We start from the raw sequence: 14,587 nt of genomic DNA, 5'->3' as shown, positions 1-14,587 counted from the left end.
GAAAATTTGATATTTTGGAGAAGTCTAAGGTCGGTCCACTTTTACAAAATCTATGTGGTTTCAGGCAAATGCAGTGACAACTGCCACCCAAGAAAAAGCACATAAACCCCCGACCTCTATAAAACTGTCACTTGATGTTTGTATACTTTGGTTCTTGTATGATTATGGAACAAACAAAGATGTAATGTGAAAGGTAGGGATCTTTTTGTTTCTTTTGGACTTTATGTTTCAAGTCTTTATGCTAAGCAGCTAACCAGGTGTTAGCTGTAGCTTCCTACTTAGCATACAGACATGAGACTGGTTTCCACTGAAATGTCAACAAAACATGAATGAGACAATTATTCACATATTCACATCTTTCTATAAATAAACATAATATCAAATATTCATGTTTACCACAAAGTAATGAATGTAGGTAGTTATTGTCTATTATTACACCAGTGATATCATCTTACCTGTCTCTTTCTGTTGTTGTTAGACTGGGTCATTCACATTCAAACACACACACACCCACACTTGTCGTTGTGTGTGTTTGTTGAGAGAGTGAGACTCACACACAAGGGGTAGAAATGTTATTTAAATGGTAATGATTCCTTTGCCTTTTCTGTTTGGTTAGGTTTGTCTGATCCCACCACCTGTAGTTTACTGAGTAATTAGTTCAACACAATATAATGAAGACATGTGCACACAGAGACACACACACACACACACAGTGAGATGTGTGCACAAACACCAGGCATAAACCCAATCTATCACCATGCAAAAAAAACACAGTTTAATTAAAAACCAATAAAGTTGATAAAATACAGAGCAGACATCACACACGCTGCAGAGCAACTGATGCGATGCCCGGCAGGATTTCATCTCTTCCTCTTCCATCGCTTCTCTTTTCATCTCTGCACTATTTTATCTCTCCTATCTCCACTTCTTCCTCGTGCTCCCTCTGTCTCTCCTTTTCTCTCCCACTCTTCTTGATTTTTCCTCTGTGGTGATTTATTGCTCTTGTCTGAAAGGTGAAAAATAATCAACTTGAAGTGAAGAGAGAGCGAGTGTGTATGTGTGTGTCTGTGTCTGTGTGTCTGTGTGTGACAGAAGAAGGTGATGAAGTAGCTTTTAATCCAAATCCTGAATTTTCTGCTGAAAACCTCTTGGTCATGGCAGGTTAGACACACACACACACACATACACTCACAAACCATATAGTTACACACTGAAGAGCGACACACTAAGAGGTATTGAGAAATGTACACACAACACGCACTCATACACACACACACACGGTTCAGAAGAGTCACAGTATTTCTCCTGTGTTGCACGAACTCAGCATCGCTTGGATTAATGGAAGAATGGAATCACAAAACACACATTTCCAGACACACAAACCCGGATATTGTGGGAATCACACACAATATATTGCATGTACTTCTTTATATATGTGAAAACACACACATACGCAGTCAGCAGGGCGATGCTTTAAGGGTCAGACCCTTGAAATAGCACCCAGTGGACTTAAGAGCCTCCGTAATGGCCAGAGTGCGAGAGTGTCCGTTTTACAGTGATGATGTGTTTGTGCGTTTGTGTTTGTGTGCGCCTATGGGAGTTTATGTTCTATAAATGTTGATGGTTTTCTTTCTAAGGTTCACATAATTGGCGAGGGTCTGTTTTGCAGGGATAATTCTCCGCCTTTAACACAGGCATAAGTTTGAGTTAAAAAAAAACCTAAACTCTGTTGTGTATAAATCTAAAAGAAATGCTTCAGGGGTAGCTGGAAAGAAAGATAGACTTCAAAGACTAATAATGACAGCTACTTAGAAGGGAAAAAGAGCCCATTGATTACTGAAAAATGACTTTAAAATATTATAAACAACAAGAGAATGAAGATGTGGCTGTGAACTGGGCTGGTCTGCGAAAACTCAAAGCAACGAAATGCCATTAATTTATTCATAGCGCATTTCACACAAGAAATGCAATGTGTATTATGTTGAAATACGTAAAGGACAAATACGACGAAGTGGACTCTGTTGCCATAATACTCTCAGGTCTGAGTGATTGTGCTCAGAATCGATAAGTCTGATGATATTCTGTATTTTTCTGCCCTTCACCAAATCCCATGAAAAGATCAAAACCAGCAGTGAATTGATCCTAACAAGTATTACCTGTTCCCTGATATGGCTCATTGGTCTGTGCCTTAGAGCTCTGTTGTCGGCCAAAAAAACTATTAAAAACACATCAGTGAGGCCCAGTGCTGCACTAGATGACTTGTTGCTTTGTATTTACCAACATGGGCACCGCAGTTTGTTTTGAATCGGTCCCACACCATTATGCTGCTGTCAACAAACCAAATTTGTCTTAATTCACCACAGAAAATTGTCCCCCACAAATGCACCTGGCTAACATTTGTTAAAACCCACTGTGTCCAGAGTCCTATTTAGAAATTGCAGTGTATTTGAAGCCAGTGGGTTTTGGTGTCTGTCGAGAGCCACTGACGACCTAGAAAGGTCTAAATGAAGCAAGAGATTTGATGTTGTTTTGATGGTGTATTACAAAAATACAGAACATTGTCATCATTTTCCTTCAACTTTTGCTTTTCAGTGACATTCACGAAATTCTTAAAAAGTTTGAAATTGCATCTTTTTGGCTGGATTGCAACAACATGACCATTTGTTGTAGAAATGTGGATTTCACTGACTGACTGACTGAGTGACCAAGTTAAACTATTGGCCAACGAACCCAAATGTTAGAGTTTCCACACTGGTCGGCTGTTGCTCTGTCAAAATAATTATAATTACAAGCACCTTTGTTGACAATTTCTCAGATGCTTTTAGCAACTTTTACAAAACAGCACCTAACAATGTTTTAAATAGGAACTATGCAAGATAACTAATCCGCTTAATTGTGATGGTTAAATGACTTCCACCTAGCGTCTTTTGGCCGAAAACCAACCTTGCAAGATCAGCGCCTCCGGCATCGCTGCATGGATTACCTTCTCGTCGGTTCGTTGAAAACAAATGCACATAAAATATGCACTCTGAAACTGTAGGGGGAGCTGTAGAGAAAAAAAGCGACTTGCATAGTTCCCCTTTAAGCTACTTGCAAGCACAAGGTCAGGCTTTCCCTCCGCAGGCAGCCGTCTGTCTGACAGCTGACATGAACGAGCCTTTAACTTTCTTTCCAAGTTGTGACTTTACAAGTTAATGTAGCTGAAATCACAGCTCAGTCGTCGGTTGGTGGTTTTTTTTTTGACAATTTTAGCGGCAGCCTGTCAATGACTAAGAAGTGACTGCTACTCGAAACATGTAGCTATTCTCAATGGGTCATGTCTGAGTCACTGTTTCAAACTTGTTCCATTGTCTGACAGCAGAAACAGATAAATATGTAAATAATGTGTAAATGTAAATGCTTTATTGGGAATCTGGCTTTGTTGAAATGCTGTATATGTGAGCGCAGAGAGCAGGAAAAGCAAACAGATAAAGGGCTGTAACCAACTGACACCAGGCAGAATGCAAATGTCCTACAGTACAGTATACGACCAGCTCCAGCCATGTACAAGCTGTTAGACCTTGAAATAATGAAGCTTCCTCCTCATCATGTCCTCAGAAGTGTTTTTAATTATTCCTCATTGCTTTTACCAACCTCTCCTTGTAAATGTAGTTGTTTGAAATGTTTTATTCATCACTCACAAGGTGTAATTTGTTTCCTTTTCTTCGTTTCATCATTTCAAACACCCCCCTCCCATGCTAAATTGCAGTGATACCATTTTTAAGCTTGAGCAGAGAGCGCCAAAAGTTATTGATTTCATAATTAGCCTCTGCGTAGGCAAATCATAGCCAAACTGTAGTGCAAATTAAAAAACCGGGTGCAGCGTAATTTTTTTTTTCTTTTTGCACCTTTCATGTACTTAAAATCTGGTCCAGAGAGACTGAGACACGCAGAGAGAGTAAGGCAGGGATACAGAATGAATGAAGGGAGTTTCATTTGTCTTCTTCATGACAGTGGAAGGATTACCAGGAACTAATTGGACAGATTAACTGGGATTTAGCTGCATCTCCTGTCACCCCTTTCTGTTTCCTCCCCTCCCCTTTTCATTGCTCTTTTCTTCTCTGCTTTTCTTTAAGCTTCCCTATTTCCTGCTCTATGCTATTTTCTTTCTTTTTTTTTTAACCATATTTGGCTCTTCCTGCTGCTTCATGTTGCAGGAGAGTTTTATTTTCATTTTTTTTTTCAACCTTAGTATAGTTTAATTTCATTGAGTTTTATTTCCTTTTCCTTTTGTTTTCCTGTTCTTTAATTCCAACCTCTGGATGCTGCTGATATGAAGCTTGCCGTCCTTGGTGTTATTGTTGGTGTTTATTGGTATTGTTATTGTTTTTCAAAGCTCCATCTGTGGAGAACAAAGCCTTTTAGTTCCAACATGAATCCAGCCGTTTGTCTGTCTACCGGAGGAGGAGAAAAGGACAAGGCAGCCTCTGTGGCTTACCGTTGGACCAGGTCCCGCTCGACTCTGGCCGCGCTCCAAACTAGTTATCGTCTTTCCCCCGTTCCTCCTCTCGGTCTCTCTCTCTCTTCTCCTCTCTCATCTCTCACTCTCTCATTCCTCTCTCTGCTCCCTTTATCTGTCTCTCACTCCCTCCAGCCCCAGCTTCATTTTTCCATGCATCGCTTTGTTTTTACGCTCTTCTTTACTGCATTTTCTATGCTACTGTCATTTCTTTCTTTCTTTCTTTCTTTCTTTCTTTCTTTCTTTCTTTCTTTCTGTCTTTCCTTTGTCCATATCCTTTCACTGTTTCACCTCACCTTGCTCTACCTGCTTGCACTACCCTCCAGAAAACAAGAGATAAGCAACATTACATTATGGGTCAGAAAGGTTGGGGGTGGGCGTTTTATAACCTGTGTGCGTGTGTGTGTGTGTGTGTGTGTCTGTGTGTGTGTGTTTGTGTGTTGTGTGCACACACCTGTTTGTGTATATGACAGGCAGCCAGTCATATATTTTGTTTTAATTCTATGTTGAAAGCGCATCAGTGCGAAACAGAGTTGGCATCAAGAGACCCTGAAATCAATGCAATTTATTACACTGCTCTAACTCTGTGGATGTGTGTTTGTATGTGTGTGTATGTGTGTGTGTGTGTATCCATCCTAATAGCTAGGTTTATGGTGAGGATCACAAGTATTGATTTGAGCAGAGAGGAAGAGACCAAGACAAGTGAGGAAGAGACAGATAGAAGAGAGACAGGTGGAGAAAGCAGCGTGTCTCTCTCTCTCTCCTGTGCTCTATTTAAATGTCAGCCATCTAATAACAGGTTGAGGCAGAAATGAAATGCTCTGACCTCTCAGCTATTAACACGCACACAGACACACACACAGTTGAGCAATAATATTTGCGCCGCAGCTCAACAGACAATTACCTGCTCGTGTGTCTTCACAACATTTCCTTCCTCTCGTTTTCTGTCTTTTGTGTTTTGTCTCGTTCGGCTATACGTCTCTTCATTAACGAGCAATTTACATCTGAATGACTTTGACACGTTTGTATTCCTTACAGCTCATTGTGTGTGAGTGTGCGTTTGCCCTTGACGATGTATTTTTATTATGAGAAGTAAGAGCAGCAGCATAGAGACACACACTCATTTATACACACACACCTATACATGCTCTGCTTAGATTTAATCTTGATTTGGTCACAACCTGAAATGCCTATGTGTGTGTGTGTGTTTGGGTAGTAACCACCAAGTGCGAGTGGCCGTGCCTGTGAGTGTCGGTTCGTGTATGTGTGTGTGTGTGTGAGTGACAGGCAGATAATGGGCTGTCAGAAGAAGCGACAAGTTTGTGTCCTTGTGTTGTCTCCTCTGAGAGCGGAAGACCCAGAGAAAAACAGAGAGCGAGACAAGGAGTGGGGTTGGGGAGAGACTTGCATCTGTATTTAAGGTGAGGCTTTTTATTAAAAAAAAAAAAAAAAAGTCCTGGAAGGACACGAGGAGGAAACAGGGGGGTTACGGCGAGGCAGAGACAGAAAGTGGTGAAGGAACATCAACAGGTGATGGAACGATTATGACTGTGAATGAGAACTTGTCAGTTTATGACAAGGAACGGCAAACACGACTTTCAATTAAATCCGCGCCGGTTTGCTCAGACGTACATAGATTCCACTTCGGTCTGCAGGTCCAGAGTCGATCTGAGCGATCAGTGTCAGAGGTAATCAAGGCGTATTTGGTATCGGCTGCATTGAGCAAACAGATTCCTCCCCGTCATGATATCCCATCTCCCTCTGAGCCATAACATCGAAATTACTTTTGACACCTTAAGTACATTTTACCGATAAAACAGATGTCCTTTAACTCGAGTAACCTCCAAATCCTTCTTCCATCTCTGCTCCCCCCCCAGGAAAAAAAAAATACAGAAAACACAAACGGCTCAGCCTCGCTAATCTCCAGTCAGTATCTCTGAGAGGAGAGAAAACTACACTTCTGTAGCCTCAAAGTGTGCTTCCAATTTTGAGAAGATGTCTACTCTGCTCGCCTATCTATCTGTAAAAAGTCACCGCACACCACCGGCTTTAACCTTTTGTAGATCAAGCGGTAACTGCAGAGTGTGAGTCGCTGATGGAGTTGCACTGTATGTTCTGTGGAGTAATAACAGCTTTCTTGATTGAGCGATATCACCTCTAGTTAGAGAAGTAGTTCCCTGAGCTGGAGGAATAGCTCTTCTTCTAAGATTGGTTGTTTTGGTGAAGATAACAGCTTTCCTACAGAGATCAGCTAAAGGAAAAGCGAAGCTCTTCCGTGTGAGGTGGCCCACCCCTCACTGTTGAATGGCCTGGGCAAAGCACCAGTAGGTAAACACTGTACTGCCTCTAATATAGTGGACTGATGGGAGCAGACAGAAAGCAAAAGGTTGGGGTTTTACGCCTGCAATCTATCCTGTGAGAGTGTGTGTACAGTTGGGTGAGGTCTGGGGGGCTATTGATCCAGTTAAATGAGCCAGTTACAGTAATTAAAGCTGCAGGCAGGCTGGAGAGCAGGTAGATTATATTGACAATAACAGTTGTGATTACACATCAAAGGTGGAAATCAAATACGTGCCTCGTGGAAGTTACCGCATTTGAGAAATAGTTGAATGGCGGCGAGGAGCAGAAACAGATGTTCACAAAACCCTCGTTTTGCCCAGGGAAAGTGCTGACTCAGCACTCTTGGATTTTCTTTTTTGGCAACACAAATACATTTGTTCCATACTCAAAGTGCACGGCGATGATAAACAACAGAAACTCTGCAGATGCTTTGAAGCTGAAGATGATCTTGTCCTCCATGTTCTTCTCCCTGTTTCTGCAGAACCCATGCGGACTCCTAAGAGGCTGAAGATCGCTGAGACCAGGGCTCGTCTGATCGCGGTGGACTGGGAGTCGTTGGGTTACAACATCACTCGCTGTCACACCTTTAACGTCACCATCTGTTACCACTACATGACGGCCAACAACCGCAGCAAGGCCGACTGCTTGGACATGGACCCCAAAGGTAACAGGCCTTATTCTGTAAAGGCAAAGCCAAACACCAATACAAACAAAGCAGACTGAGAAGTGTATGGCTAATAAGTCAACTATATCAGACTTACTGAATGCTCCTTTATTTATTTTTCATTCTCTTATTCTTCTCAGCTCCTCGCCACCTGGTGGGAAACCTGCCCCCCTACACCAACGTCAGCCTGAAGATGATTCTGACCAATCCAGAGGGCCGGAAAGAAAGCGACGAAACCATCATACAAACCGATGAAGATGGTGCGACAAACACCTTTTATTTATCTAGTTTAAAAAACGTGAATATCTATCATTTGTGAGTTTTGCCAAAAGGGTTCAGGAATGGAAAATAGAAATGTTGGAGTACAAAAAACATTTTAACAAGTCACTGCTGTGTGTGTGTGTGGTCTGTATTTACCAGTGCTAACAACTCTGTGTATGTGTGTGTAATGACAGTCCCAGGTCCAGTTCCCAGTCAGTCACTAAGAGCCACTCCATTCGAGGACAGGATTCTTCTTTACTGGAAGGAACCAGCCGAACCCAATGGGATCATCATTCAGTATGAGGTACGACCAGCACTCCCAGTACGAGGAGCCAAACTGAGCAACATGCTTAGTGGTGGTGGAGAAAAAAGGTTTAAAACAAGTTTCTGTCTCTCTGCACCTCCACAGATCAGCTACAGCGGCTTGCGTTCATTCGACCCCTCGGTGCCTCTCCAGAGACCAGGCCTCACAGCGTCTCTGCCGTCAAACGCCACCTATCACCTGTTTTCCCAGCTCCACCCGGGTGTCACATACCAGCTCTCTATACGAGCGTCCACCTCCAAAGGCTTTGGTCCTGCGACCACGCTCAACGTGACCACCAACATTTCAGGTAGAAAATAATAATTGGATATTTTAATTTCATTTTATCTTGTTTATTAGACCATAATTTTTCTTAAAATCACAATCAGATGTTCAAGACTTACTCAGACTCTGATGTTTGCTCTGCAGCTCCGACAATAGATGAGTACGACGGGTCAGAGGCCTTTCTGAATGAAACTGCAACGACCATCACCGTCCTGCTCAAACCTGCCCAGGCCAAAGGAGCTCCTATCAGGTACTGCAGGCATTTCTTAACTTTGGTATTCACATGCTCTCTGTCCAGTTGTTAGCTTAGTCCTACACTTAAAGGGATAGTTCAACATTTTCTCATTTTCAAGCGACTGCTTGCCGGAAAAACTGCCCCGATGGGAACGTGCATCAGCGGTTTTGCATGAATTTACCTCTAAAACAACTCTGTCTAGTAATGTTCTGTTATTATCTCATAGCGTGGTGAATGTGCAGGTCACAACTTGTCCACCAGAGCATTTTGGAGTTGTTGGATTGTGTATTTGATGAGTTTGATGAGGGAAACCAAGAAATCCCATTAGCCTCCGTTGCGTAGCTCTGAGCAGCTCGCGGCTCTGCTCCGCCATTCTAAAAATATCTTGCACCGACAAATAAAGGTAACGAACCTACTGCTATGACGATAGGGATTATTGCAATGGGCCAATTTTCCAAAATGGTGAACTATCCCTTTAAGGCAACCACCAAGCCACAAAAATAAACAAAGAGCATGAAGCGTTCCTGTAAGTGTATCTTTGACCGATGTAGTGGTTGAGATTGAACAAGTGGTTATTATTTTAATCACATCAAACATGTTATTTTCTGGGTGTAATATGAAATCAGGAGTCAGTAATTAACTGAAAGCCATGTAAACACGACACGCAACAACGACAACAAGCCATTTTTCAAATAGAGACTTTAGATGTGTTTCATTTATCGTTCTGTTGCCTTATTTATGAGTTTATTTGTGAACACTAAACTGATTCCTGTATTTCTCTCCGGTCTACAGCGCGTACCAGATTGTGGTGGAGGAAGTGAATCCTCAGCGGACACGACGCCAAGCTTCCTCTGACTGTTACGAGGTGATTATTAATCTCTCCTATGTATATTTAAGAAGCCATGGCTTTACAACCAATCTAATATGAATGTATTTATTTGCATACATATGTTTTCATTACCAAAAATAGATTGGTTTTTACAGTGGATATCTCACTTTTTGGCTCCGTGGATCTTTGGAGCGTTTTATTTGCATCAATTTGCTTTAACTTAATTTATATTGCTTTGTTTTGTTTTTTCACTCAGATTTATTGACGTATTACGTTTAATGGAAATAAATCCTCTTCCTCAGGTTCCCGTTTCCTACCACAGCGCGTCCAGCGGTGGATCTCCATATTATTATGCCGCCCAACTGTCCCCCAGCAACCTGCCTGAGCCTCTCCCCTTCACAGTGGGAGACAACAAGACCTACCAGGCAAGTCTTTTTTTTTTTACCTCAGCTACATATCCTATGCTGCATAGAAAGTGAAAATTTAAACTGAGAAACTACTCTACACAGCCTGCGTGTTGGGTATTTTGTTCCGTGCTTGAAGTGCACAGCGATGTTTTTGTTTGTTAAAGATCCTCCTGAGTTTTTTCAGATACTCCAGGAACTTTAGGACCGGCAATGTTGCTCCATTTATTGAGAGACAGACAGAGAGAGAGAAAAGCTGTAATAAACCAAAACACTGTGAGGCTAAAGTTTGTCCACCCTGAGGACAAAACGTCCAGACCGAAGCAGAGCAGTGTAGTGTAGTACGCAGTTCAGTGCAGTAAAGACTCCTCAGACCTTCACAAGAGCATGAAACAACACAGGACTTGAGCAAGTTCCTCAGCTGTCCACCTACAGAGAAGCAGTCTGCATCAAAATGGACAACGATCACTAAACAGATGTGTTGTGAACCAAATGTGAACCAAACAACTCAGAAGTTACTACAACTACTCTCAACAACCTCACAGAGTTCAAATACCTGAGGCCCCTCACCAATCAGCTTAAAATCCAGTGTCCTTTGTTTAGCTCTTAGATACATGACCTAGAACAGAGCTCAACACATACACTACAGTATAATACATGTGTATAAATACCTCTGCAAAAGTTTTCCACAATAAAACAACTTCCATAGTTATTCCCTCCCATTTTAACTTAGATTTAAATGAGATCTGTTCAATAAACAGTTAAACATTTTGATAAATACAGAGGTTTACTGTAGATAGGAAATGTCAAATTGTATTTCTTACAATATGAATTTTACATCTTATAAAAATATAACATATAGCTTCAGATGTGAAAGAAATGGATTTTGCTAACTCTGGACTGTTTCTACAGTATTTATGCTAAGCCCACCACTGGGCAAAGTTTGGGCAAGTAAGGATAAACATGTACAGTATCCCCCAAACACTGAAATACTGAACTCCACTCCTAGGGATTTGAAAATCCGTGCCTATGTTTCTTTCTTTTTTTTTAAATCAAGCTGATCATCACTTTCCTTTAATCCTCAGGGTTTCTGGAATCCACCTCTGGCTCCGAGGAAGAACTACAACATCTACCTTCAAGCTGTGAGCAGCACAGAGCGGGTAAATAAATATTTATTCACCTGAGGACAAACTAAACACCGAGAATTTACAGCTCTCACCTGCTAGCTGCTATGAGTCAAATATAATGCACTCACACATTAAAAGAGACACTTGTTTCAATCAGATAGGTCTTCTCCATGTATCAGAATCTGAACACAAGTTATGAGACTCATTGGTGTTGTTTCTCTGTCCTCAGGAAACTAAGACACAGTGCCTGAGGCTGGCTACTAAAGGTAAGAGCTCACTGCTCCACGATACTTTCCAGATTCAGCTCAGATGATACAAAAATATTTCCATAATTTACCATATTTATTATCAGTTGTCTGGTCGACTGTGTTTATCGTCTGTTGTTAAATTGCTCAGTTAATGATTGTCATTAATCTCATATTCAGTGTTGCGTTTTGTTTTTGTTTATAGGGTTTATGTCTGATTCTCTATTAAGAGTTTTACAGATGTTATTATGATGTTTGTGCAGAGAATACACGCAACATACAACATACATGTTGTGTATTTGTGTGCACATTTATTGCAAATGTCAAGTTTTTTTTTCTCCCAGCAGCCATATGTTGATAGATTATCAGACTGGTTTTAAATGGTGTGGAGTTAATCCCCGAGCAACATCGCACAAGCACACACACACATACGCACGTATAAACACACGCACACAGCTGTGCACACACTGTTTTCAGGAAAGATTTTTCAGAAATGCAGCTGTAGGATCAGAGTTGAGCTGTGTGGGTCAAGAACGAGGATAAACAGAAAAATACATTACCATGTTTTCAATGAAATCGACAATCCTGAAGAGTCGTGTGTGTCTGGTGGCACAAAGCTTCAAAGAGCAGTGAGGACACTTTAATGTTTGTTTGACTAGTAACACACAACTAGAAAGCAAACAATGCTTTGTGCGTAATATATGCAAGAGGCGCCCGTCCGTCTATTTGTTTGACAGATGGACAACAGTCAGCTAAGGCTCCAAATATTGATTATTTTTATGATCGATCAATTGCTTTTGCCTGAGAAACGTCAGGAAAAAAAACAAGTAATTCCCACCGTGACATATTCAGATTGCTTGTTTTGACCAGCGGCCTAAAATATTTAAATATTCAATATATGAACATTTTAAACTGAAAAAAGCAGCAAAATCATCACATATAAGGAGATGAAAATGTTTGGCTTTAAAATGATTGGAATTAGTTATTATTTATTATGAAAATGGCCAATTTCATGTTTTGTCAGTCAACTGATTGATTCATTTACTAAGCATTTCAGCTCTACAGACTGATGGTCCCTGCTTTAACCTCTGGTGCTGGAGATTCATAAAAAAACAATGAAAATCACATTTTTAGCTCAATCACTCTTATAATTAGATAAATCGATCATTGTGGTGATTCATTTGTATAAAGGGGCATCAACGAGAGTGCACTGCAAACAAGCTTGGAGTACTATATGGCACTGGTCCATGTTACATTCATGCACCTATAAAAATAAACATTACACAAATGAATAAAATAGGGGGCGAGGTTAAAAATAGCTGGAGTTGCTCTATAAATTTAGATAATTGGAGTTAACATAAAAATGTACATGCCCGTAAAAGGAGGCCTTTCTGTTCATGTGTGTTTTCTTAAGGTTGTGCAGTTCAGTGTGAGTCTGTTGATGTGAGCAGAGCGGCTCATTGGGAACTGATCCCACGGGACAGATCAAAGGTGTGGTTCAGCCCCCCCCAAACCCCCAAAACCCCCCAACCCCCCAACCCCCACTGTGCCTACAGGGTGTCGTGTTTCCACTTTAAAATAAGGGGGGAAAAAATGTGGGAAGTCGCTGTGTTTCCGGAGTCATCATGTTTCAAGATTTGCTGGTGGTTGAACGGACGAGAGCAGGTGGTTGTTGCTTCACCCGAAAGCTGCTATAAAAAGATGACGCTGTGTCCTTCTTGCCCGAGGATATCTGAGTGAGGCTGAGAGACTTTAGAGAGGATTTTAGATTTTTTTAATAAGGGAGGGGAGGGGGGGACCAAGACACACTAATGGACAGAGAGGTCAGACGACTGTCCCTTCCTCTAGCTGTCTGTCCCTCTGCATGTGTGTGTGTGTGTGTGTGTGTGTGTGTGTGCACTCAACCGTGCGTCCGGGAGGGAGGATTAAGTGATGGTGGTCCTATTAGGTCATCTAGGCTATTGTGTATTGTCATTGTGGCCTTGGGGTGTGTGCATGTGTGTGTGTTTGTGGCTGTGTGGGTAAGTTGAGATTGTTAGCGTAGTGACCTGGATAATTTTTACAGACATTAAGAGCCACTGCCGACGTTATGAGGTCAGACTCGCTCGTTTGGTGCCTCTTTCTTAATAGTTTCTTGGCTGGTCAGTCACAGGACAAAAAAACAAATGAACAAGCAATGAACTGAAACCAGCAAATTTTTGTGCCATTAATGCAAAAAGCATTGAAGTTTTTTTTTTAAGCCACAGAGGGACAGAAGTACAATTTCGATCCTTATTCCACATGAATCAGTGATTTGGTAGTGACTAGATATTCAAAAGAAACTGACCAAGATTTTTTAAAACAGCATAAGTGACCATAATTGACTGATACTGGATGTTTGAAGCTGCTACTGATATTGATATTTCTTCAGTTCAAAAAGATCCATTAATTATGTATCAGCCTGTAGTTTCTTTCATAAACTTGTATATTTAAGTGGATAAAAAATCCCATCAGAATTGAGACTCTAATATAATGCTGAGCAGGAATTTAATTAGTACAAACTAAAGTATTCAGACAACATGAAAATGTAATTTATTTGTCCTCATTAAGCCAAAAGTCATAAAGGTCACATAGAAACTTGTGTAAATAATCTTTGATTCATGTAGTGTTTTCTGTATTCATGAAGCCAGGTGACATGAGGCTTCATTAGGATGAACACACACACATACACATACACACACCGCCCTGCTGTTGCAAATTCTCCAAATGTGTATCCATGTGCAGTTAAATATACTCCCCGACTAATTTTGCTGGTGTTTTCCAAATGAAACTATACATCCACGACCTGCTTTTATCTCTTTAGTGAGAACGAATGGGCTTAGAGCTCGGTAGGGACAACGTGGTCTTTTTGTAGAATTGAGAAATCTATATATGTAAGACGCCTACATTATGCTCCAGTGTAATGTTGTTACATAATGACATGGGGCGAGATGGGGACATTTCAAAAGACTTCAGTGGCAGGAACATTTTATAACAAAATAATATGTCCAGGTCACAAATATTGAGGGAGATGAAAAGAGAGAGGGGCAGATTATGTTTATCTTGTTGATATTTAGCTTTAGAAGTGGATTATTATTTGATAGATGTATTGCATTATGTGGAGTTTTGTGCAAATGTCTTTGTGTTGGATTATTTGGATTATCATAATGCATGATAATGTTCTTACGGTGCAGTATGAACTGTTCTGGCGTTATGAGATCAGATCACTAAGTAGAGCTTAGGAGAATGAAAACAGATGCTCTCGCTACCTCTCTCTCTCCCTCTCTCGTTCTTTTCTGTTGACTTTCTGTCCATGATCAACAGGCTTTAAAGTCTGTCTGAACTGAAAACACCATTTGTGAGTTATATCCCAAACAGAC

At 41.0% G+C, this 14,587-nt stretch overlaps 1 protein-coding gene across 24 annotated transcripts in view; it reads left to right on the top strand.

Annotated features, from left to right (window-relative positions):
• The window catches only part of ptprk (protein tyrosine phosphatase receptor type K), a 115,248-nt gene that overhangs the window by 73,451 nt on the left and 27,210 nt on the right, over window positions 1–14,587 (top strand). For all 24 annotated transcript variants that reach the window (XM_085771268.1, XM_085771264.1, XM_085771266.1 and 21 more), the window contains 9 exons: window positions 7,320–7,502; window positions 7,643–7,762; window positions 7,958–8,067; window positions 8,173–8,374; window positions 8,494–8,599; window positions 9,377–9,449; window positions 9,716–9,838; window positions 10,903–10,977; window positions 11,174–11,210. In XM_085771268.1, coding sequence (XP_085627394.1) covers window positions 7,320–7,502; window positions 7,643–7,762; window positions 7,958–8,067; window positions 8,173–8,374; window positions 8,494–8,599; window positions 9,377–9,449; window positions 9,716–9,838; window positions 10,903–10,977; window positions 11,174–11,210 — 1,029 coding nt within the window. The remainder of the gene's footprint in view (window positions 1–7,319; window positions 7,503–7,642; window positions 7,763–7,957; window positions 8,068–8,172; window positions 8,375–8,493; window positions 8,600–9,376; window positions 9,450–9,715; window positions 9,839–10,902; window positions 10,978–11,173; window positions 11,211–14,587) is intronic.

The sequence above is a fragment of the Trachurus japonicus genome, chromosome 24, assembly GCF_045865225.1.
Source record: "Trachurus japonicus isolate A0001 chromosome 24, Traja_1.0".
NCBI lineage: Eukaryota > Metazoa > Chordata > Actinopteri > Carangiformes > Carangidae > Trachurus > Trachurus japonicus.
Note: the sequence above shows the minus strand (reverse complement) of the source record. Positions and strands in the feature narration are given on the sequence as shown.